This window comes from Hemiscyllium ocellatum, chromosome 17 (genome assembly GCF_020745735.1).
Source record: "Hemiscyllium ocellatum isolate sHemOce1 chromosome 17, sHemOce1.pat.X.cur, whole genome shotgun sequence".
Taxonomy (NCBI): Eukaryota; Metazoa; Chordata; class Chondrichthyes; order Orectolobiformes; family Hemiscylliidae; genus Hemiscyllium; species Hemiscyllium ocellatum.
In genome coordinates, this window is record NC_083417.1 from 6,254,652 (window position 1) to 6,279,076 (window position 24,425).

At 43.9% G+C, this 24,425-nt stretch overlaps 1 protein-coding gene across 4 annotated transcripts in view; it reads left to right on the forward strand.

The window, feature by feature from the left end:
- Window positions 1-24,425, forward strand: part of LOC132823865 (cadherin-11-like) — a 270,392-nt gene that overhangs the window by 134,951 nt on the left and 111,016 nt on the right. For all 4 annotated transcript variants that reach the window (XM_060837936.1, XM_060837935.1, XM_060837938.1 and 1 more), the window contains one exon: window positions 14,948-15,374. In XM_060837936.1, coding sequence (XP_060693919.1) covers window positions 15,147-15,374 — 228 coding nt within the window. In that variant the 5' untranslated portion in view covers window positions 14,948-15,146. The remainder of the gene's footprint in view (window positions 1-14,947; window positions 15,375-24,425) is intronic.

Below are 24,425 nucleotides of genomic sequence, written 5' to 3' on the forward strand. Positions count from 1 at the left end.
GGATGTGCAGAGAGATCTTAGAGTCCATGTACATAGATCCCTGAAAGTTGCCACCCAGGTGGATAGTGCTGTGAAGAAGGCATACGGTGTGTTCGGCTCCATTCATAGAGGGATTGAGTTCTGGAGCCGCAATATCATGCTGCAACTATACAAAACGTTGGTGGGGCCACATTTGGGATATTGTGTACAGTTCTGGTCGCCATATTTCAGGAAGGATATGGAAGCATTGGAAAAGGTGCAGAGGAGATTTACCAGGATGTTGCCTGATCTGGAGGGAAGGCCTTATGAGGAAAGGCTGAGAGACTTGGGTCTGTTCTCATTGGAAAGAAGAAGGCTAAGAGGGGATTTGATAGAGACATACAAGATGATCAGGGAATTAGATAGGGTAGACAGTGAAAGTCTTTTTCCAAGGATGATGACGTCAGCTTATACAAGGGGGCACAGCTACAAATTGAGGGGTGATAGATTTAAGACAGATGTCAGAGGCAGGTTCATTCCTCAGAGAGTGGTAAGGGCATGGAATACCCTACCTGCTAATGTAGTCAACTCAACCACACTAGGGAGATTTAAACAATCCTTGGATAAGCAAATGGATGATGATGGGATAGTGTAGGGGGGAACGAGCTGAGAATAGTTCACAGGTCGGCGCAACAGTGAAGGCCATAGGGCCTGTTCAGCGCTGTATTGTTCTATGCTCTATTTTCTATGTTGAGTCTATTCTGCCATTCTAGTGAGTGAAACAAGGTTAGTGAGGTGGTCCTCTCACAATATGGGCTCCCTGATTGGGGCTGTTAATCTGGTCCAATCAGGGAGCCCTGGCTGACAGAAATAAACAGGCATGACAGAGGTTCTGTTCACTCTGGAAGCTGGTTCTGAGGGAGCTGGATCTGTGTCAAGGACTCTCCGTGTGTAGATAAAGGTGGACTTAGCGACAGGATACCGGCCTCTGGGGAGTTATTTCAAGCACAGTCGTGACTGATCTGATAGTCACCTCGATTGTGTTTGTCTGCCTTTAACCTTTCGCCAACTTGCTTGCCATTCAGCTGTCAACCTCTTCCTTATATAAAAAAATTCAAATATTCCATCGCCTTTTGACGAAGAGTTCCAAAGACTCAGAACTCTTTGAGAGTAAAGATTTCACCTCATCTCTGCCTTAAATGTTTTTAGACAGTGACTCCTAGTTCTAGATTCTCCCACAGGAGGAAACCTCCTCTCCATATTCAAGAGGCTTGAGGAACTTGTACGTTTCAATCATGTCAACTCTTACTGTTCTGCAGACACATTCTCCACAACCACTTGATGAAGGAGCAGTGCTCCGAAAGCTAGTGCTTCCAAATAAACCTGTTGCACCATAACTTGGTGTTGTGTGATTTTTAACCTTACTCTTCGAAACTTCTAAATGGATCCAAAGTTTCCTCATAAGACAATGAACTCGTTCTACGCAATAGAACTTAGAACAGTACAGCACAGTACAGGCCCTTCAGCCCTTGATGTTGTGCCAACCTCTTATGTTACTCTAAGATCAAACTAACTTACATATCCTACATTGTACTATCTTCCATAAGTGGGCGGCACGGTGGCACAGTGGTTAGCACTGCTGCCTCACAGCGCCTGTAGACCCGGGTTCAATTCCCGACTCAGGCGACTGACTGTGTGGAGTTTGCACGTTCTCCCCGTGTCTGCGTGGGTTTCCTCCGGGTGCTCCGGTTTCCTCCCACAGTCCAAAGATGTGCGGGTCAGGTGAATTGGCCAAGCCCGTAGTGTTAGGTAAGGGATAAATGTAGGGGTATGGGTGGGTTGCGCTTCGGCGGGTCGGTGTGGACTTGTTGGGCCGAAGGGCCTGTTTCCACACTGTAAGTCTAATCTAATCTAATCTATCAAGAGTCCTTAATGTCCCTAATGTATTTGACTCTAAATACTGACTCCAACAGTTCAGTAAACCTTCTCTGAACTGCTTCCAATTTACATCCTTCCTTAAATAAAATGAACAATACTGTCAACGGTACTCCAGATATGGTCTCACCAATGTTCTGTACAAGTGAAGCATAATCTCCTTACTTTTACCTCCCTCACAGCAACATTTGAATCATGGAATCATACAGTACAGAGGAGGCCCTTCGGCCCATTGGATCTGTAGCACCAAAATGTATTTGTACCCGCTCCAGTCCCACTTCCCCACAGTAGACCCAAAGCCTCGAATGTTAGGCCACATTAAGTGTTTATCCAAGTACTTTGTAAAGGTTGTGAGGTTTCTTGCCTCAACTGTTCATCCAGGCAGTGCTTCCAAGTCCCACCATCCCTCTGGATGAAAAGGTTTTTCCTCAAATGCCCTCTGAACCTCTTGCTTTTCACTTTGTTATTGACCCTTTGACTTAGGTGAACAGCTGCTTTCTGTCCACCCTGCCCATCCTCCTTTAAAATCTTATATCCCTCTATCAGATCCCCTTCTACCTTCTATGCTCCAAAGAAAACAGCTTTCTTTTAGCTTTCCCAAGTACTTACTCTACCTCCATACTAACCTTTTGCAATTCATAAAGTGAGATACTGAGATCCCCTTACAATTGTACACCAAATATTATTTTCTTTTACATTCTTCCTGTCGAACTCAGCCAACACAACACTGGAGTGTTAGCTTCATGAGAACATGGAAACGAGAAGCGGGAGCAAGAGCCTGCTCTGTCATTCACTATGATCAGGGCTGATTCTTGACCTCAAAGCATTATTCCACTTTCTCTTCAAACTATTTGGTGTCTTTTGTAATCTGAAAATTTAGCTTTCTCTGTCTTGAGACACTCAACCTCCACGACTTCCTGTGGTAGTGAATTCCTCAGAGTAAAAACATGTGGTGCTGGAAAAGCACAGCCAGTCAGGCAGCATCCAAGGAGTGGGAGAGTTGACGTGTTGGGCATGAGGTCTTCATCAGGAATGTCCTCAGGTCTATCACCCTCTGAGTGTGATAGCGTTTCCAGTACCCAATCCTAAATGGCCTATTCTGTACCCTGGTGGACACACTTTCCTCATTCCTGATGAAGGGCTTATGCCCGAAACATCGAATTTCCTGCTCCTTGGATGCTGCCTGACCTGCTGTGCTTTTCCAGCAACACATTTTCAGCTCTGATCTCCAGCATCTGCAGACCTCACTTTTTCCTTTTCTATTCTGTACCCTGAGCTCATAACCGCCTGGATTTCCATATCTGCTCCTACCCCTGACGGGGACGGGAGTTGAATACAGAACATTTGGATTGGGATGCTGCAGAGTGAAGCTAGAGTTATCCAAAGCAAGAACGAGTTAAGGTTTGTGCCTCCATTGCCCTGGGACAACAATGAAATTCCATTTTCTGTTACGCCTTAGAACCCCCAAGGATTTTGGAGAGTAGATGAGATGAAAACTTTCACCCAACTGTGAGTTCCCAAGATTAAACCATATTCCAATCAATCATCTTGCCATTAGAAAAGCAGCCCAATTTAAGGTTTGATAGGAATTTCCTATTGAGAATGATTTATCGCATGAAAAATTCCAATCCCACACCATCTCATGAAACTGTTTAGTCTGTTTAGAAATAAAGCACACATTTGTCTATATTCTACTTTCAGGAAGTCTGATTAACTGCAGGCTGTGTTTACATTTAAGCCCCATTTCATTTTATTCCATTCCTAAAACAACAATGGCCTTTCATTCCTGCCTTGACCCTCTACAATGTTTTATTTTTCCAGCTCTCTCCAGTGCCCATTCTCTGCTGCCCTTGTCCTGCCTCTTGACTCCTACCCTGAAAATTCACGGACTGTTAAGAATGACTTTCTTTGTTTGTTGAGCTTGGTCCTGAACATTTTCCTTCTTGTGCTGTTGTCCTTTTATCATTTATCCCCGCCGCTGAAGTTACGTTTCTCGGAGTTTTGTTCCAAGTGCATCAATCTTTCTCCGGCCCAGGAGCCTGTTTGTCATGTGGGAGAGCAGATGTTGACTGGGGGGAACATTCCACTCTATTGGGCTCTGTAGCAATGACTCCAATTAACAAAAGAATCAACTCATATTTAAATCCAGGACAAGGATTCAGGAGGCAACAGTGGAAGAAATCTCACACATTAAGGGTTCACACATTTAGGACAGGGATTTCTTCCGTCAGAGAGAGTGAATCTGTGGAATTCTTTAACATAAAGGATTATTAAGGCTGGGTCATTTGGACATATTCAAACTGAAATAGATTTTTAATCAGTAAGGGAACCAGGGTTGTAGGAACTTAAGGACTATCAAATCTGCCATGGTTTCATAGAACGTGATGATGGGCAACTTCTGGTCCTATGTCTTATGGTCACCCTCCATCAAAGCATTTTATTTTCAATAAGGGCAGGGGGTGCAGGGGACAACCCCCCAAATTTGTGACATTGAAATCTAGCCACCCTTCTGCTCTCTCTAGTGGATATAAAACTTTCTGGACCATTGTTTCAATGAGGAAAAATGCTCCATTTTCCAGCAACATCAGCCAAACAGATTAACCAATTGCGTTTCAAGTTGAACACAAACTGATTACTTCAAAAAGTACTCCATTGGCTTTAAAAGTCTTTGCAAAAATTGTGAAAGGTGCTACATAAATGCATTCTTATTCTTCTTTTTACATACATTTTGTCTGTCATGGCTGTATTGGAATACCAACCAAAGCTCTAGCTTGAAACCACCCCTAAGGGTAGCATGGTGGCCCAGTGGTTAGCACTGCTGCCTCACAGTGCCAGGAACCCGGGTTTGATTCCAGCCTTGAGTGACTGTGTGAAGTTTGCACATTCTCCCTGTGCCTGTGTGGGTTTCCTCTGGATGCTCCAGTTTCCTCCCACAGTTCCCATTACATTCTGTTTTGACAATAACCACTGGAGTTTCCCAAAGCACCACAGATGTTGGGAAACTGAAATTGCTGGAGAAACTCACCAGGTCTGGCTGTATCTGTGGAGAGAGAAACAGAGTTGATATTTGGAGCCTCATATGACTCTTCAGCGCAGAATTGAGGTCTGAGTCCTGAAGCAATCAGACTGGACTTGAAATGTTAACTCTGTTTCTCTCTCCACAGATGCTGCCAGACCTTCCACATTTCTTCAGTGTTCTCTGAGTCTGTTTGAAAGAGCTTCCTGCTTTGCTTGACCAGCTCTGTGCTTGTTTAACTTTCAGACATTTCTCAGCCTCTCCCTGGCTGAAGCAACACTCTAGAAATGTGCCTGATGTCTTGTTTTTGAAGAATTAAACAAAGTATGAAGCGTAGATCCAAAAGCTTCAAACTTTTTCAGCATTACTCCTTGAAGCTTGTCTGAACATTGGTCCACAAACTACACATCCATCAGTTCTGGGAGAAAATTGAATTTTCACTTGCATTTTATTAATACCTTCTGAATAGTACATTGCATATTAGTACTGGAGACAGAAGTATTTGCATATATATATAAAATTCAGTCCCTTAGGGAAGGCGTCTGCAAAAGGCACAGTGAATAGAGCAAGTGATATTGTAATATGTTAAAACTCAGATAAAGGTTGTATAAACTGTGGTTTCACTGCACAAGGCAATTAATGCTCAAACTTCAATTAAGTGGACAACCTTTTTCAAATGATTATAAAGAATCAATTGGATTTCATTTATTGGTTGGTCTTAACATTTAAGATGTCTAAACATAGAAAGGGTAGTGCTAGCCTTGTGTGCAAGGTACATAATTCATGAGCAATCTGTGGTTCCAGGTGCGAGTGTGATTTGAGAATCTAAGTTAATAAATATCATTATGGCAACATCCAACTGGAGTGCGGAATACACTCCAACCCGTCACCTATTTGTAATCCATGTCCTTATAATGCATTTACAATTCCTGTCTACATTTGCAGCACGGTAGTTGAACAGGAATTTGACGGTAATACAGGATATGGTAATATACTACAAAGTGACTTCAGCTCTCGGTGTTTCTCTACGTTTATTTCCAAGTTTATTTAGGAATCAGTTCAAATGAAACAACAGAATGATGATATTGGCTGATATTCATTTTCTAATAGAACAATCCTCCTTCTAACTCTCATTCCTGCCTTAACCACTATCATGATTGGGAATGTTTGATGGGGACAGTAAGAAGGAGCTTTGCTCTGTATCTAACCCTGTTGCTGTCCCTTTCCTGGGAGTGTTTGATGGTAACAATGCAGGGGGAGCTTTGCTCTGTATCTAACCCTGTTGCTGTCCCTTTCCTGGGAGTGTTTGATGGTAACAATGCAGGGGGAGCTTTGCTCTGTATCTAACCCTGTTGCTGTCCCTTTCCTGGGAGTGTTTGATGGTAACAATGCAGGGGGAGCTTTGCTCTGTATCTAACCCTGTGCTGTCCCTATCCTAGGAGTGTTTGATGGTAGCAATAAAGAACTAGTTTTGCTGTGTCTAATCCTGTGCTGTCCTATCCTGGGAGTGTTTGAGGGAGGACAGTGTCAAACTTTACTCTGTATCTAACGCCTTGCTGTCCCTGTCCTGGGAGTGTTGATGGGGACAGTGTAGAGAGAGCTTTACTCTGTATCTAATCCCTTGCTATCCCTGTCCTGGGAGTGTTGATGGGGACAGTATAAGCTTCAGATGAAAGAACTGCTGGTTCATGAACACCAATATCCTTCATAAACATACATAAACTCACAGACTGTGATGATGAAAAGGTGCACAAGAAAACATGTGTAGCACTTATCTAAATCTCAGTAATGTTTGGAGCTGGGATTAGAATAATGAGAGAATGTTAATGGAACATTTAGCCTGCAGTGCCCTTCTGTTTTATACACAACAATTTGAAATTCAGTGGTGGCTCCACAGAAATCTGGTGGGTATTTCCGACCATGACACTCTGAAAAACATGGGCTGATTGTGCCGAGAGCATTGATGAGCATGAAGTCTGCAGAAAGTACACTAAAATTAATTCTGATAAAATATTGAGTAATCAGAGAAGCTTTACCTTCCTCCTGGAGGGAGGTAGGAGAAAAGGCTATGGTGTCAGCCGCAGGGCACTGCAGTATGCATAGGTAATGTGCAACGCTGTATAAGCCATTGTAACCTGGAATGTGGTGCCTGAAATGGAGATGAAAACAGTTTCAAACAAAGTTACAAAGAAGGAGCAAGGGGCAGTAAAACCCATTGGATATTTCTTTCAGAGGGCCAGCACCTCTGTAATCCCACAAGGAGGCTGAGGCAACCCCAGCTGTAAGATTTTAACATACGCTTAACTTTTAATTATAAAACCTGAATCAATTGTGGACTGAGCTTTTGATAGGTGTGGCACTGGAAAAGCACAGTAGGTCAGGCAGCACCCGAGGAGCAGGAGAGTCGATGTTTTGGGCATAAACTCTTCACCGGGAATGACCAGATTCCTGATGAAGGGCTTATGTCTGAAATTGCAACTCTCCTGTTCCTCAGATGCTGCCTGACCTGCTGTGCTTTTCCAGTGCCACACTTTAAGACTCTCATCTCCAGGATCTGCAGTCCTCATTTTCTCCTGAGCTTTTGATAGTACTGATCTAAAACTTTACTCATTCTGCTTTGTTACAAAAATCATTCCAGTTGCAAGAATTTAGAGTCATAGAGATGTACAGGACAGAAACAGACTCTTCAGTCCAACACATCCGTGCTGACCAGATATCCTAAATTAATGTAGTCCCATTTGCCATCCCTCTAAACCCTTCCTATTCATGTACCCATCCAGATGCCTTTTAAATGTTGTAATTGTACCAGCCTCCACCACTTCCTCTGGCAGCTCATTCCATACGTGCATCACCCTCTGCGTGAAAATGTTGTCCCTTAGGTCCCTTTTCAATCTCTCCCTTCTCATCCTAAACCTATACCCTAGAGGACTCCCCTCTCCTGTGGAAAAGACCCTATCCGTGCCCCTCATGATTTTACAAAACTCTACAAAGTTGCTCTCCAGCCTCTGAGGAAAAACAGTCCCAGCCTACACAGCCACTCCCCACAGCTCATAACTTCCAGCCCGAACAACGTCCTTGGAAATCTTTTCTGAACTCTTTCAAGTTCAGCAAAATCTTTCCTATAGCAGGGAGACCAGAATTGAATGTAGTAAATCACAACTTGTATACTTCAATCCAATGACCAATAATGGTAAGCATACCACACATCTTCTTCACTATCCTGTCTACCTGGGACTCCATATTTACAGAATTCATTTAGTTTATCATAACAAATACAAAAGAAACAGCACTTCATAAGAGCAATGTTCAGAATGACAGCGAATGAGTCTGTTTGACTGGCCACAAGGATCCTTTGGTCTGTTGACTGAATCCTTTGCCTGGCCAGTACCTGCCAGAGACAATATGATTCTTGTCATTGAGTCATCCTTGAATTGACTCAATAATATGTGGCCGGGTCTTGATGGATTTCTTTAAAGGTATTGTTGCACTTTCTCGTGGTCACTTCATCCAGCTTGACATGTCACTCGCTTTAGTAATAGCTTCTGTCCTCCACCTTGGGAGCTTAATGTAGAATCCAGCAGCTACCAACCTCCCCACCACCACCCCACCTAATCCTAGCCCTAGCCCTCCCTCTCCGTCCTGCCCACTTGACCTGACCCTACCTGTCCATCTTCCTTCCCACCTATCCACTCCTCCCTTCCTATTGACCAATCACAGCCACCCCCTAGCTGCATCCACCTATCACCATCCCACCCGCCTTTCCCCCAGCCTCATCCCCCTCCCTCTGTTCATCTTATAGCCCCTTTCCCTCTCCCAGTCCTGATAGAGTCATAGAGGTTTACAGCATGGACACAGACCCCTCGGTCCAACCCGTCCGTGCCGACCAGATATCCCAACCCAATCTAGCCCCACCTGCTAGCACCCAGCCCATATCCCTCCAAACCCTTCCTACTCATATACCTATCGAAATGCCTCTTAAATGTTGCAATTGTACCAGCCTCCACCACATCCTCTGGCAGCTCATTCCATTCACGTAGCACCCTCTGCGTGAAAAAGTTGCCCCTTAGGTCTCTTTTAGTCTCTTTTATATCTTTCCCCTCTCACCCTAAACTTATGCCCTCTAGTTCTGAACTCCCTGACCCCAGGGAAAAGACTTTGCCTATTTATCCTATCCAAGGCCCTCATAATTTTGTAAACCTCTATAAGGTCACCCCTCAGCCTCCGACGCTCCAGGGAAAACAGCCCCAGCCTGTTCAGCCTCTCCCTGTAGCTCAGATCTTCCAACTCTGGCAATATCCTTGTAAATCTTTTCTGAACCCTTTCAAGTTGCACTGCATCTTTGATAGGAAGGAGAACAGAATTGCATGCAATATTCCAACAATGGCCTAACCAATGTCCTGTACAGCTGCAACATGACCTCCCAACTCCTGTACTCAATACGCTGACCAATAAAGGAAAGCATACCAATCGCCTTCTTCACTATCCTATCTACCTGTGGCTCCACATTCAAGGAGCTAAGCAACCTGCATGAAAGCTTCCGACCTGAAACGCCAACTGCCTTGCTCATCAAATGCTGCTTGACCTGTCATGCCTTTTCCAGCTCCACTCTTTATTCACTATACTTACCAATTCCATAGATTGTCTCCATGCTGCAGTTATAGAGTCAAACAGACCCTTTGAACCAGTCTATGCCGACCATAATCCCAAACTAAACTAGTCCCACATGCCTGCATTTAGCCCATATCCCTCCAAACATTTCTGATTCATGTATTTATTCCAACATCTTTTAAATGTTGTAACTGTTCATACATCCATCACTTCCTCTGGAAGTTCATTTCACACACGAACCACTCTCTGTGTAAAAAAAGTTGCCCCTCATATCTTTGTAAAATCTTTCTCCAGTCGCCTGAAAAGTTTGCCTCCCAGTCTTGAAATGAAATCCCCGAATCTTGAATGCAAGTGAATAATTAACTGTCATCTAGGCTGTCCCAATTGATACATGCAAAAACATCCAAAGGAACAGAGGGCTACAAAACACAGCCTCACTCCAATATAAAATGCATAATATATATGCAGGCATGCTACACATCTTCAAGTTACAAAACTTAAACATTTTAAAACACAGCTGTGTCTCTGAGTAACTATATTTTTACCTTGAAGCATTCTTTCATATGTTAGCCTGAGCCATAAAACAACCATACAATCATGAGCCCATGACCTCATTCTTGACACAGTCCATATTACCTTCTCCCTTATAGGAGCTATTTTACAGTCAACCACAATTATACAAAATATAATTTGATTCCTCGCTTACTTAATAAAGTCAAAATTATTAATTGTTAGACTGACTCAAATTTACACAGCCTGTCTAGTCTAGGGTGCAATTTAATAAGATTAAGGATGACCTGCATTTAAATTCCATTTTGCATGCCTTGATTAGATTACTTACAGTGGGGAAACAGGCCCTTTGGCCCAACAAGTCCACACCGACCCTCCGAAGAGCAACCCAGCCAGACCCATTCCCCTACATTTACCCTTCACCTAACACTATGGACAACTTAGCATAGTCAATTCACCTAACCTGCAGATTTTTGGACTGTGGGAGGAAACTGGGGCACCCGGAGGAAACCCACGAAGACACAGGTAGAACATGCAAACTCCACACAGACAGTTGCCTGAGGTGGGAATTGAACCCAGGTCTCTGGCACTGTGAGGCAGCAGTGCTAACCACTGTGCTACCGTGCTGCCCCCTGTCATCCATTATATGACAGCTGTCTGTGAGTCTCCTGTTATCCTCCATATCTCTAACTGAAGAGATTTTCTCCAATTGTCCTCAGAAATATTCAAAACATTTTGGTTTCTTATAGAGCAATGCAAAAATGTGTATGTAAACAGCCAAACTAAAGGGATGGCCTTGTGAAATGGTCCTGACAAGTCTAAATTACTTCCTTTTTTTTTGATGTAGAGGAGCTGGTGTTGGACTGGGGTATACAAAGTTAAAAATCACACACCAGGTTATAGTCCAACAGGTTTATTTGGAAGCACTAGTTTTTGGAACTCTGCTTACACAACCACCTGATAAAAGAGCCGTGCTCCGAAAGCTAGTGCTTCCAAATAAACTTGTTGGACTATAACCTGGTGTTGTGTGATTTTGAACTTATGTCCTTTTAGAATCTCTGCTTTGCCAACACAGAGCAGAATGGGAAAGCATACACTAACAACTCTGTACATTTGCATGGCAGCTCTAAAATAATGAAAAACCCCATGTTAATTCTCATCTGCTTTCAATCAGCATTCAACACAGGAGAGATTTTTACGATAGACTGCAAAAACTGAGTTAAAGAGCTTGTCAGTGTCACAGTGGCTCAGTGGCTAGCACTGATGTGTCTCAGGGACCTGGGTTCGATTCTAGCCTTGGACGACTGTCTATATGGAGTTTGTACATTCTCCCCGTGTCTGTGTGGGTTTCCTCTGCGTGCTCTGTTTCCTTCCCGCAGTCCAGAGATATGCAGGTCAAGTGAACTGGCCATGCCAGATTGCCCCATTGTGTCCAGGGATGTGTAGGTTAGGGGCATTAATCAGGGGAAATGTAGGCTAGGGGTGCAGGTCTGGGTGGGATACGTGTTGGAGGGTCAGTGTGGAATTGTTGGGCTGAATGGCCTGTGTCCGCACTGTACGGATTTGATTTGAGTTTACTTTTGACAAGTATATAAAGACCATGAGCAGGAGGAGACCATTCAGCCCCTTGAGCCTGCTCCCTCATTTAATGTGATCATGGCTGATCTCATCTTGGCCTCAACTCCACTTTCCTGTCTGGTCTCTATTCCCCTTTAACTGACTACTCATTAAAAACCTGCCTATCGCCTCTTTAAATCTACCCAATGTCCCAACACCCGCCGCACTCTGGGGGAGTGGATTTCACAGAGTCACGACCCTTTGAGAGATTTATCCTCATGTCTCTTTTAAATCTGCGTCCCCTTACCCTAAGCTACGACCTCTCATTCCCAATTGCCCCACATGAAGTAACGTGCTCTCAATGCCTACTTCATCAATTCCTTTAGCATTTCATATGCATCAGTTAGATCTCCTCTTATCCTCCTAAACTACAGACGGTATAGGCCAAAACCGCTCAATTTCTATTGACAAGACAAGCTTTGAGTACTTAAAGGACAAGAGAGGTGTGAAGTTCTCACATTCAGGAACTTGGGGACTGAAGGCATAGGTGCCAGTGGTGAAGACATTAAAATCAGGATTGTATTAGAGATCAGATTTCGAGGAATGCAGTCACCCTTGAGATTGCTATAAGGCCTGGAAATAGAGTGATGGAATTTAACAACAATAGTGCAGAGTCTAGGTTAGAGTGGTGCTGGAAAAGCACAGCAGGTCAGGCAGCATCTGAGGAGCAGGAAAATTGACGTTTCGGGCAAAAGCCCTTCATCAGGAATGAGGCCTGCTCCTCGGATGCTGCCTGACCTGCTGTGCTTTTTCAGCACCACTCTAATCTAGACTCTGATCTCCAGCATTTGCAGTCCTCACTTTCACCTAACAACAGTTCAGACTCCAGTGCAGTAATGCAAAAGTGCTGGACAGTCAGAGGTGCTTTATTTTTGGATTAGTTGCTAAACTGAAGCCCTCTGAGGCAGCTGGTAAAAACCTTGTGGCACCTGGTAAAAAACAGCAATCTTCTCCACTACGAATCTCAGTAAACTGGAGGCAATGGTTGTATTCATTCCAATTTGCTCAATAGAGAAATGCTTGCCTGTTTATTTATTTTCCCACAAAATCACTGGAGAAGGAGAAATGGACATTCTTTAATTTCAGTGCCTTCTTTACCCCATTTATCTCATTGTCTCTAACATTTCCAGTGGTGTGAAGGGAAAACATTTCCTTTGATGCCTTGATGTTGTGAAATTAATCATGTCCCAAGGACTTTACAGATGAATTAATAGCAAGATAGCTAATCCATCAGCCCTGGATGTCTCTTCTGTGTGTCTGCCTAAGTGTTTCTGTGAGTGCATGTAGAGGTGACTGTGTATGCGTGGGCGCATTCCTGTCATTGTATATGTGCATGCATTCGTGTGTGTGTGTGTGTGTGTGTGTGTATGTGCATTTTTGTGTGTGCTTGTATGTATTCCTGGGGGGGTGTTTGTGTGTTTCTACTGTATGTACATTCCTGTGTGTGCACAGAATCCCTGTGTGGAGACTGGCCATTTGGCCCAGGTCCACACTGATCCTCTGAAAAGTAACCCACCCAGACTCATTCCCCTACACTATATTTAAGGAAAAAGTGAGGTCTGCAGATGCTGGAGGTCAGAGTTGAAAATGTGTTGCTGGAAAAGCGCAGCAGGTCAGGCAGCATCCAAGGAACAGGAAATTCGACGTTTCGGGCATAAGCCCTTCATCAGGAATTCCTGATGAAGGGCTTATGCCCGAAACGTCGAATTTCCTGCTCCTTGGATGCTGCCTGACCTGCTGCGCTTATCCAGCAACACATTTTCAGCTACACTATATTTACCCTGACTAATGTACCAAACCTACATATCCTTGAACGCTATGGACAATTTAGCATGGCCAATTCACCTGACCTTCGGACTGAGGGAGGAAACTGGTGCAGCCGGAGGAAACCCACGCAGACATGGAGAGAGGCGGCTGGAATCAAACCCAGGCCCTTGGCGCTGTGAGGCAGCAATGCTAACCATTGAGCCTCTGTGCCATCTATTAGCATGTGTGTGTGTGTGTGTGTGTGTGTGTGTGTGTGTGTGTGTGTGTGTGTGTGTGTGTGTGTGTGTGTGTGTGTGTGTGTTGTATGTATGTATGTGTTGGACAATTTAGCATAGCCAATCCACCTAACATCTTTGGACTGTGAGAGGAAACCAGAGCTTCCAAGCCCATGTAAATATGTGGAGAACATACAAACTTCACACGGATGTCTGGGACAGGAATCAGATTTGGGTCCCTGGTGCTGTGAGGTACCAGTACTTACTACTGATTGATTGATTTGATTTATTCACATGTGCATCTGAAAAGCTTTGTTTGCAAGCAGTTATAGGCAGATCATAGTAAGCAAGGATGTATAGAACATAGGGTTAAAAATACTTGGACAGAGTAAGGCATACAGGTTATAGCGCACAGGGTATGCGCTAGGCAAGGTCAACATTAACAAGTTCATCAGTCTAATAACAGCAGGGAAGAAGCTGTTCCTGAACCCACTGGTGCATGTTTTCAAGCTTCTGTATCTTCTGCCTGACAGAACAGGTTGTCAGAGAGCATTACTGGGGTGAGTGGGGTCTTTGATGATGTTGGCAACGAGAATTGTAAATGAAGTCTATGGATGGGAGGTTAGTTTCCATAATGGTCTGGGCTATGTTCACAACCTTCTGTAGTTTCTCATCGTCCTGGGTAGAGTAGTTGCTGTATCAGGTCATTATGCACCCAGACAGTATGGTGCATCTGTAAAAGTTAGTGAGGATCCTTATGGAAATGTCGAAATTCCTAAGCTGCCTGAGGAAAACTTGTAGATGGTGTTTGTTTGGAATTTGGACACACAGTTTTGGAGTGTACAGGGAGTACAGTAGGGGGCTGAGAACACATTCTAATGGAGGGATCCAGTGTTGAGGGTTATTTTGGAGGAGGTGCAGTTCCCTATCTTCACTGATTGCAGTCTGTGGGTCAGGAAGCTGAGGATCCAATTGCAGAGGGAGGAGTTGAGGCCTAAGTCACTGAGCCACTGTGCTATTGTTAGTGAAACTTCTAAGAGAACATGGAATCTCAGGGAGCAACTGTCTGACTTGTGCATTGAACTGCACACTGCACAACAGAGGCTACTGTCTGAGCCTCATCATACTAACTCTCATTGCACATTCTGTGTTGTGATACCCTGATATTGTGGCTCTGTTTGTTTTTGGATTGATGGTCTTAACTCAGAAGGAGGAAATGTTCTGGGCTACATTTCAGTCCATTGTAGAGTGAAAGATTAACTGTTGCTTCTTCAGGGAAGATCGATTAATCTGATTTCTCTTTCTTTTTGTGATTTTGTAGGTAATAAAGTTAGCACAGCCCACCCTGCAGACTGGCAATGATCTACTGAGCAAGGAATCCTAATGAAGAGGCATTGACATCAAATCCCCTGATCACTCTGGGATTAGGGCCATTCGGTGGTTCTGGACCTTCCTAAGTCCCGGCTGACTACTGAGCTCAACTCAACAGACCAAAAAAAAACGAACCAATCTGAAGGAAGATGCGGCGAGACTTTTACTTGCCTTGTTTTCTGGCATGCTTAAGCATTGTCCATTGGAGTCACTCCGCCCTCGTGAGCAATTCCACAAGCTCCCAAGTGTCAACTCGACCTCGCCATGGACTCGGTGTCAAAGGTCAAGTGCTTCACAGATCCAAGAGGGGCTGGGTGTGGAATCAGTTCTTTGTTATAGAGGAGTACACAGGTCCAGATCCGGTGCTCGTGGGCAGGGTAAGACCACTACCTCCTCCATTTTCTCATGGAAGTGTTAGAAATCTGACCTGCAGTAGGCCATTCTGCCCTTCAAGCCTGCTCAATAAAACTAAGGCTGATCCTCCACCTCAGCTCCACCTTCCCACACTATAGATATATCGCTTTATTCTCATAGTGAACAACGCCTGTGTGTAGAATAGTAGAGCCAAACAACACAAATTATCCAAACCAACCAGGTTTCCAGATCTGAATAATTCTCGTTTGCCTGCCATGTTCCTTTAAACCTTTCTTACCCATATACTTGTCCAAATGTCTTTCCAATGTTGTAATTGTACCCACCTCCACCGTTCCTCTGTCACCTTGTTCCCCATACACGCACCATGCTCTGTGCGAAAATGTTGCCCATCAGGTCCTTTTTAAGTCCTTGCCTCTCACCTTGAACCTCTGCCCTCTAGCTTTGGACTCCCCTAACCTAGGAAAAGACCTGGGTTTTATTTATCATATCCATGCCCCTCATGATTTTATAAACCTCTGTAAGGTCACCCCTCAGCCCTCAATTCTACACAACAACACTCTGGAGAACTCTGAAGATTCAACAGCTCTTGAGTGAAGAGATTTCTTCTCAGTGTAGGTTCACGAGGTCAGTTCCTGGAATGGTGGGACTATCTTATGTTGAAACATTGGAGCAACTGGGCTTGTATACCCTTGAGTTTAGAAGACTGAGAGGAGATCTGATTGATTCGTATAAAATTATTAAAGGATTGGACTCTCTGGAGGCAGGAAACATGTTTCCGCTGATAGGTGAGTCCTGAACCAGAGGACACAGCTTAAAAATAAGGGGTAGGCCATTTAGGACAGAGATGAGGAGAAACTTCTTCACACAGAGAGTGGTGGGTGTGTGGAATGCTCTGCCCCAGAGGGCAGTGGAGGCCGAGTCTCTGGATTCATTTAAGAAAGAGCTGGATAGAGCTCTCAAGGATTGTGGAATCAAGGGTTATGGAGATAAGGCAGGAACAGGATACTGATTGAGGATGATTAACCATGATCATAATGAATGGTGGTGCAGGCTCGAAGGGCAGAATGGCCTACTTCTGCATCTATTGTCTGTTGTCTATTGTCTTCTCATTCCGGTTCCAAATGATCAAACCCTTCTTCAGAGAGTCTTGGCTGTAGTTCTAGGATCTCCAGTCAATGTGTACATTTTTGTAGTGTATACCTGGTCAAAACCTAAAGAATTCAGTTCTCATTCTTCTTAGTTTCTAAGGTGAGGGTTCCAGATGGAAGGAGTTGAAAGTTCCCTCTCTTCTGTAGCACCAGTGATGACTGCAGAGTCTTCCCTCAGGTGGGTCAACCCTGGAATTAGCATTATGGCCCAGCGATACCGGCACGCACAATTCTTTTCCTTTCAAGACTTGGCGTGTGTGGGCCAAAGAAATGAGGTCAGAGTCCATGCATCCTATGGACACTGCAGATTCGAGGAGAAAGGGGCCTCCCACCTTTGGTGTCGCAACCTCCTCGCCTTGCTCTCACAGACCCAACCCCACGCTACGGCGCCACCCTCCCCCATCCCACTGCACACCACGGGTCTCTCAGGCCCCTCAGCTCTCAATGCTCCCTCTCCCAGCTATCCTTCGCACAAACCTGAAACGCAACCAGGAAGTGCTGGAGAAACTCATCGCCTGTGGAGGGAGGAGCAAAGTTGATATTTGGAGACCACCGACCCTTCATTAGAACAGCAGAGTCATGACTGGAGATCAGTGATGAAGGATCAAAGACTCAAGACATTAATTTCTCCCCTCCAGTCGTTTCCAGGCTCACTGCGATTCACCAGCAACTTCTGTTTGCATTATGTGCATCCTCCTGATTCTGTCTTTAATGGATAGATATTTATTTTAACCAACCACTTCCTTTCAATGCATATGTAGGAGTCTTTACAGCTGTATTTTATGTTTTGTTTTTGACTCAGTTGCATTCATATTCTGTTTCTCCTTTCCTTATCAGTTTCTTTATGCATTTATAAACCTCGGAATTACTATTTCTGGCAACTCCATCTGTTTTTTTGTTTGAATCTCATACTATCCTGAACTTCCTTCGTTCGCTCCGGTTCGCTGATCTTTTTTGAATTTTTGCCCCATAATTCTCACCTTCCCCACCATCCTCCCCTCCTTCTCTCTCGCCTCAGTCACATCAACATCCCAGCATCAAAATGTAGGAAAACATTTGGGAAGCGCTATGCTGAGAATTTAAGCATTTAGATCCAATTTATACAATCTCTCCTCATCAGACAACCCAGGAATTGGAAACAAAAACAGAAGTTGCTGGAATGGCTCAGCAGGTCTGGCAGTATCTGTGGAGAGAAATCTCTTCAGAGATGCTGCCAAACCTGCTGAGCTTTTCCAGCAAAGTCTGTTTTTGTTTCTGATTTACAGCATCTGTGATTCTTTTGGTTTTTGACCCAAGAATCAGTCTCACAAACAATTAAGGCAAATATATCCTATCCTTGATAAGGAGATCAAAACTGCACACCACACTCATTATGTGCCATATAATCAGAGTGAGATGGACTTACTCTTATATATCAATCCTTTTGTAATAACGACCATGAGACCAGCATCTCATTGAGTGGTTGAGAAGCTGGTCTGAATGACGTAAATTGTATGTTTATGTGGATGTTCATATTAGACTACTTGCCATCTGAATTGCTTGCTCTACAATCCCAACATCTGAGCGTTCAATGGTTCATGAACAGGAACACTTGGGTTCCTCTGAATGCAAACACGTTGTCTTGCCATTTAAAAATAAATTCAACTTTTACACTTTTCCAACTCAAGTGGAAAGTTTCATATTTCTCAATGGCATATTCCACATTTCACCCACTCATTTAACCTGTATCAATCCATTTGCAGCCTCACTGCTTGTTTAATTTCCCACATCACATTGTATCATGAGCAATGGTGGTGAAACAATACTGGGTCTCTTCATCTGAGTTGTTGATGTAGACTGTCAATTTTTGAGGCCCAAACACTCATGTTTGTGATACCTCCACTGGTTACAGGATGTCAGTCTGAAAATGACCTATTTATTCTTGCTCTCGAATTGAGGATTTATTAATGAACAGAAAATCTTTATTATAATGTCAAAATACTCCCAAAGATCTGTCCAATAACTTTGGGTCTGGCAACTCAATGATTTTTTTTAGATCTTAACTCAATACAACCATTGGTTTCTTTTCAATTATGTCAAAAACTCTTAACTGATTTGTCAACTATGATTTCCCTTTCATAAATCCATACTATAATTTTTGAAGTGTCTTGTAGCAAGTCCCTAATTTTACATTTTTGCTTATTCCTGCTATCAATGTTGGAGTTTATCTTCCCATCTCCCTCTCTAATAGTTAGCTTGTATTTATTTAAGTCTTCCTCAGAATCTACAGGGGCCAGTACCATTCCTAACTTTCAGAAAATCAAATCCATTATGAGCCTCGATAACTACCTCCTTGTAAAACGTTAGGATATAGGTCATAAAGTCCTAGGGATTTGTTGTCTTTTAACCCCATTAATCTCTCCTGTACTATTTCTTTATTAAAGCTAATTTATTTCAGATTGATGAGCCCCTTTCTACCCTCTCTGGCGGCCATAAAAGGTTTCATGAAGTTAAAGACAGGAGAATAATCTTTGGTGTCATAGCCAATATTTCAACATCATAAAACTGGATTCTATGTTCATTATCTCATTGCTGTTTGTGGAACGCTCTGTGTGCAAATTGACAGCTGCATCTCCCTCTTTACAGCAGCGAATCACTTCAAAGTATTTGATAAATGCATGTCTTTTTTTTTATTTTTGACTCCTGATAATTACTGGACTCCTAAGACCCAAGCGATTTCTGCTGTTTTCCTACTAGGTTTGCCGTTTCTGTAGTCGCCGTTATACTTTACTAAAACCAGCAAGGCCAAGTGTTGTCCATCCCAGCTGCTCGGGAACTGAATGATTTGTTCGGCCATTTCAGGGCGCACTGAAAATTGAATCACTTTGCTGTAGGTTTGGAGTCATGTGTGTAGGTCAGATTGGGTAAGGATGGCAGAATTCATTACCCCAAGGCAATTACGAACCAGATGGGATTTACAACAATCCACGATAGTAGTCACAGTCACATCACTGACACTTGCTTTATAATTTCTCATTGAAACAATCTACTCAGCGATATCATCACAGCTTTGGAACAGGAGGAACTTCTATCCTGCGTTCCTGGCTCAGAGGTCGGAATATTTCAGATTTAGTCACTGATTTTAAATCTGACCAGTTGCTGTTGTAGGGTCTGATCCCACAAGTGTTTGTTTAGTTTGGACCCATAAATCACTTGCCTAGCGACATCACCATTGCACAGCACTGCCTTCAAATGTTGCATTGGAAAAAGAAATCTCATTTTCAATAAGATTGAAGACCAAAGGCTATGTTTTGATTTTATTTGATTTATTATTGTCACATACACCTAAGTACAGTGAAAAGTTTTGTTTTGCGTGCAGTACAGCAGATCGTACCATACAAAGTGCATTAGGGTAATAGAACAGAGCGAGGAATACAATGTTATGGCAGCAGAGGAGGTGCACAAGAGCGAGATCAACATTAAAATTAAAGTTTGAGAGGGCCATTCAGAAGTCTAATAACAGTGAGGAAGAAGCTGTTTTGAATTTGTGTCCCTGCCCAGTGGAAGAGATTATAACCAGAATGTGAGAGGTCTTTGATTATGTTGGTTGCCTTTCTGAGGCAGTGGGGAATATAGATGGAGCCACTGGATGGGTGGATGGCTTGTATGATGGACTGGGCTATGTTCACAACTCTCTGTAGTTTCTTAAGATCCTGGGCAAAGTAATTGCCTGACCAAGCTGTCATGTATCTAGATATGATTGCAGATTCTGAAATCATAGAATCCCTAAAGTATAGAGGCAGGCAATTCAACCTATTGAGCACATTCAGAACTGTGGGACTGCTGTGCACTCTGCTTCGCAGAAACCTGGCCCAACCCATCCATTCCCGACTGCACACTTCAGCCTGATGGCTTTTCTATCCATTGTATGGAGTGTATAGCGTCCTTGTGTAAGACAAAGGGTGGAGGGGGTTTGCTTTTTAATCAACAACTTGTGGTGCATGGACATTGCAACCCTGGGCAGCCATTGCTCCCCAAATCTTGAAGTCCTTACCATCAATGCTGTCCCTTCTATCTACCACGGGGATTTACTGCTGCTACACTAACTGCTTGTACATACTGACACAAGGAAAGGTTGAGGAAGCTCTGGATGTGCTGTACTCCCCCACTAACACCCTGGAGACAGAACATCCCGAGGCCCTGTTTATTGTAATGGTTACTTCAATCAAGCCAATCTAAGGAAGATGCTGCCCAAAGACCACCAGAACATTACCTGGCCCACTGGGGTCCCGAACATTTTAGACCACTACTTCACCCACTGTGAAAGATGCCTACCATTCCATCCCCCACACTCATTTTGGGATATCCGACCACAATGCCGTGTTTTGTCTCCCGGCTTTCAGGCAAAAGCTCAACCAAGAGACCCCCTCGTGGATATAGGTCCAGTGCTTGTTGGAGGGGGCAGAGGATCAACTCCAGTGCTGCCTGGAATCGGCTGATTGGGCCGTGTTCAAACAGGCCGCAGGTACCTTGGACGAGTATGCCACCACCATCACAGACTTTATCAGCAAGTGTGTGGAGGACTGCACACCAAGGAAGTCAATCCCGATGTTCCCCAACAGGAAACCCTGGATGAATCAGGACATACAAAACCTGCTAAAAACTAGGCGTGAGGCTCACGCGAATGCAAGTATAACCTTAGTAGAGCCATTAAGACAGCCAAGGACCAATACAGATCCAATCTAGAGACCCTGACAGACACCCGGCGACTATGGCAAGGACTGAATGACAACACAAGTTCTAAAAAGAGACAGTGCAAGATAGCAGACAATGACATATCCCTCCCAGATCATCTCAACGCCTTCTCTGCTCACTTTGAGCAGAATATCGGTGGAGAGGTAACACCTACTCTGACAAGTCCTGGTGAACCTATCCCAACAGTCACTGCATCAGAGGTCAGATCAGATTTCCTTTGTGTGAATCCAAGGAAAGCGATGGGACCAGATGGAGTACCAGGCCGTGCACTCAGGGCATACGCAGATCAACTGGCAGAGGGCTTCTCGGACATCTTCAACCTCTCCCTGCAGCAGGCCTCTGTCCCTGCCTGCTTCAAGAGGCCAACATCATCCCTGTGCCTAAGAAGGCTCATGCAGCATGTCTCAATGACTACCACCCAGTGGTCCTAACCTCGCTGTTCATGAAGTGCTTTGAAAGGCTGGTCATGGCATTAATCAGCTCCAGCCTCCCCACTACTCTTGACCCACTCCAATTTGCCGATCGGACCAACAGATCCACGTCAGATGCCATATCACTTGCCTTTTACTCCTCTTTAGAACATCTTGACACTAAGAACAGCTACGTAAGAATCCTACTCATTGACGACAGTTCAGCCTTCAACACTATTTTCCACTCGAGACTGATTACTAAACTTAGTGATCTCAGACTAAACCCCACTCTCTGCAACTGGATCCTCAGTTTCCTGACCCACAGTCCACAATCAGTGAAGATTGGGGACAATATTCCATCCTCACTAACACTCAACACTGGAGCCCCCCAAGGATGCGTACTCAGTCCCCTACTGTACTCACTGTATACCCATGACTGCGTTGCCAAATACCAGACTAATGCCATTTACAAGTTTGCTGATGGCACCACCATAGTCGGTCGAATCTCAGATGGCGACGACAGACAGGAGGTGGAAGGCACTGACAACAACCTAGCTCTCAATGCCAGCAAAACCAAGGAATTCATCACTAACTTTCAGCGGGATGTTACTCATGCCCCCCTACACATTAACAGCACAGAGGTGGAACGAGTGGAGAGTGTCAGGCTCCTGGAAGTGGTCATCAACAACAAGCTTTCTTGGACTCTTCATGAGGACGCACTGATTACAAAGGCCCAACAAAGTCTCTTCTCCCTCATGCAGCTGAGGAAATTTGGCATGACAGCCAATACCCTTGCCAACTTTTATAGGTGCACCATCGAGAGCATTCTGTCTGGATGTATCACTACCTGGTATGGCAACTGTACCATTCAAGATCGGAGACGGTTACAGAGAGTGGTGAACTCGGCCCAACCTCCCATCTACAGTGTCCATCTGCCAGGCCCGCTGTCAAGGAAAGGCCGCCAGTATTCTTAAAGATCCATCCCACCTGGCAATGTTTTTCTGTGACCTCTACCATTGGGGAGAAGATGCAGAAGCTCGAACACACGCACCAGTCAGTTTCAAAACAGTTTCTATCCGACTGTTAGAACACTGAATGGACTCACAAACTCTTAGCATTCACCTGTGCCTGTGTTTTTGTTTTTTTGCCGCTGTTTACCTATTATTTACGTATCTGTGCGATCTGCCTGTATTGCTCGCAGGAAAAACCTTTTCACTGTCCTTGGTACACATGACAATAAATTCAACTCAATTCCTTAGTGACGCTCTGAAAAGCATCGCACCCAGACCCATCCTTCTACTCTACATTTCCAATCACTAATCCACCTTATCGGTACATCCCTTAACTCTAGGAGCAATTGAGCACGGCCAATCTACTTAACTACACACCTCTGAGCTGCAGGAGGAAACCCACACAGACACATGGAGAACTCCATGCAGTCACCCAAAGGTAGAATTGAACCCAGGTCCCTGGTACTGTGAGGCAGCAGTGCCATCACTGAACCACCATGCCACCCCTCTAAACAGAAAGCCTGAAAAGATACTCAGGGTGGAGAAAGTGAGGTCTGCAGATGTTGGAGATCAGAGCTGAAAATGTGTATCTGTAAAAGCGCAGCAGGTCAGGCAGCATCCAAGGAGCAGGAAATTCGACGTTTCAGGCATAAGCCTGAAGAAGGGCTTATGCCCGAAACGTCGAATCTCCTGTTCCTTGGATGCTGCCTGACCTGCTGCGCTTTTCCAAGATACTCAGGGTGACAGTCTCCATCTAAGGCAAGAGAGATAATAAAAGAGAGAGAAAGAAAAGTTACTGAAGATCCTTTTTCCAAATTGTAAGATGTTTCAGATGAACAGTGATGTGATATCTGGGATTTGGGAATTGTTTCTTTCTAAACAACAATGCTATTAACCTTGATCTGATCTGCCTCTGTGATCTACTGTGGATGCTGTGGTGGGCTTTTAACCTTCAAAGGTTTTTTAATACCCAATGAGGTGATAATTATTTCTCTATAATTAGCTCTCTTAACCTAAGAGCTAGACATGAGCCACGTATTACTGAAATATTCAATAGATGCTTGTTACAGCTCTTGGTATCTTCACATATTACAATCACAGAGATTGCTGTCTCAGGAGGAGAGCTGAACAATTTAGTTACAAACTACAGTACATTTTGCAAAGTATGTGATGTTGCTAGTAGCCACTGAAAGTTGTCTCTTGTTCATAAAATCTCAATTTAGTAAACAGCCAGAAATTAAGTAGTCTATCTTGTCATTTAGTTTAATTCAGATGATTTGTTGGAAATGCTAATTAGACCCAATATTTAAAGAAATAAGTTGGAAAAAAGCAAGTCACCTTCATAAAACAAATAACCAAAACACATTTACCTCTGCTTTAAAAATAACATCGTCAAGTAATAACAATACATTAAATATTTTTAACACACTTCCCGGAGTATTTTTCTTCTGTGGCCCTTTGGAAATTGTTGTGACCATTGCGAGGAGTTAGAGGGTGAGGCTGTGAGAGCGATGACCTGTCTGGAAAAGTGGTAGAGAAGATGTTATAACTCAGACAGAGCTGTTATAACTCATTGCTGGTGAAAAGCTTGCCAGCTCACCATTTTAGCTTTTAACTCCACTTGGGACCCTAACCTTTTAAGTCCTGTCCTACTTCTTTCTCAGTATGTCACTGATCAAGGGAATTGAAATTCGGCATGGGAGATTTTTTTTTCCTGTTTGTCAGTGTCGAAATTAGCAAAATGGAATCAA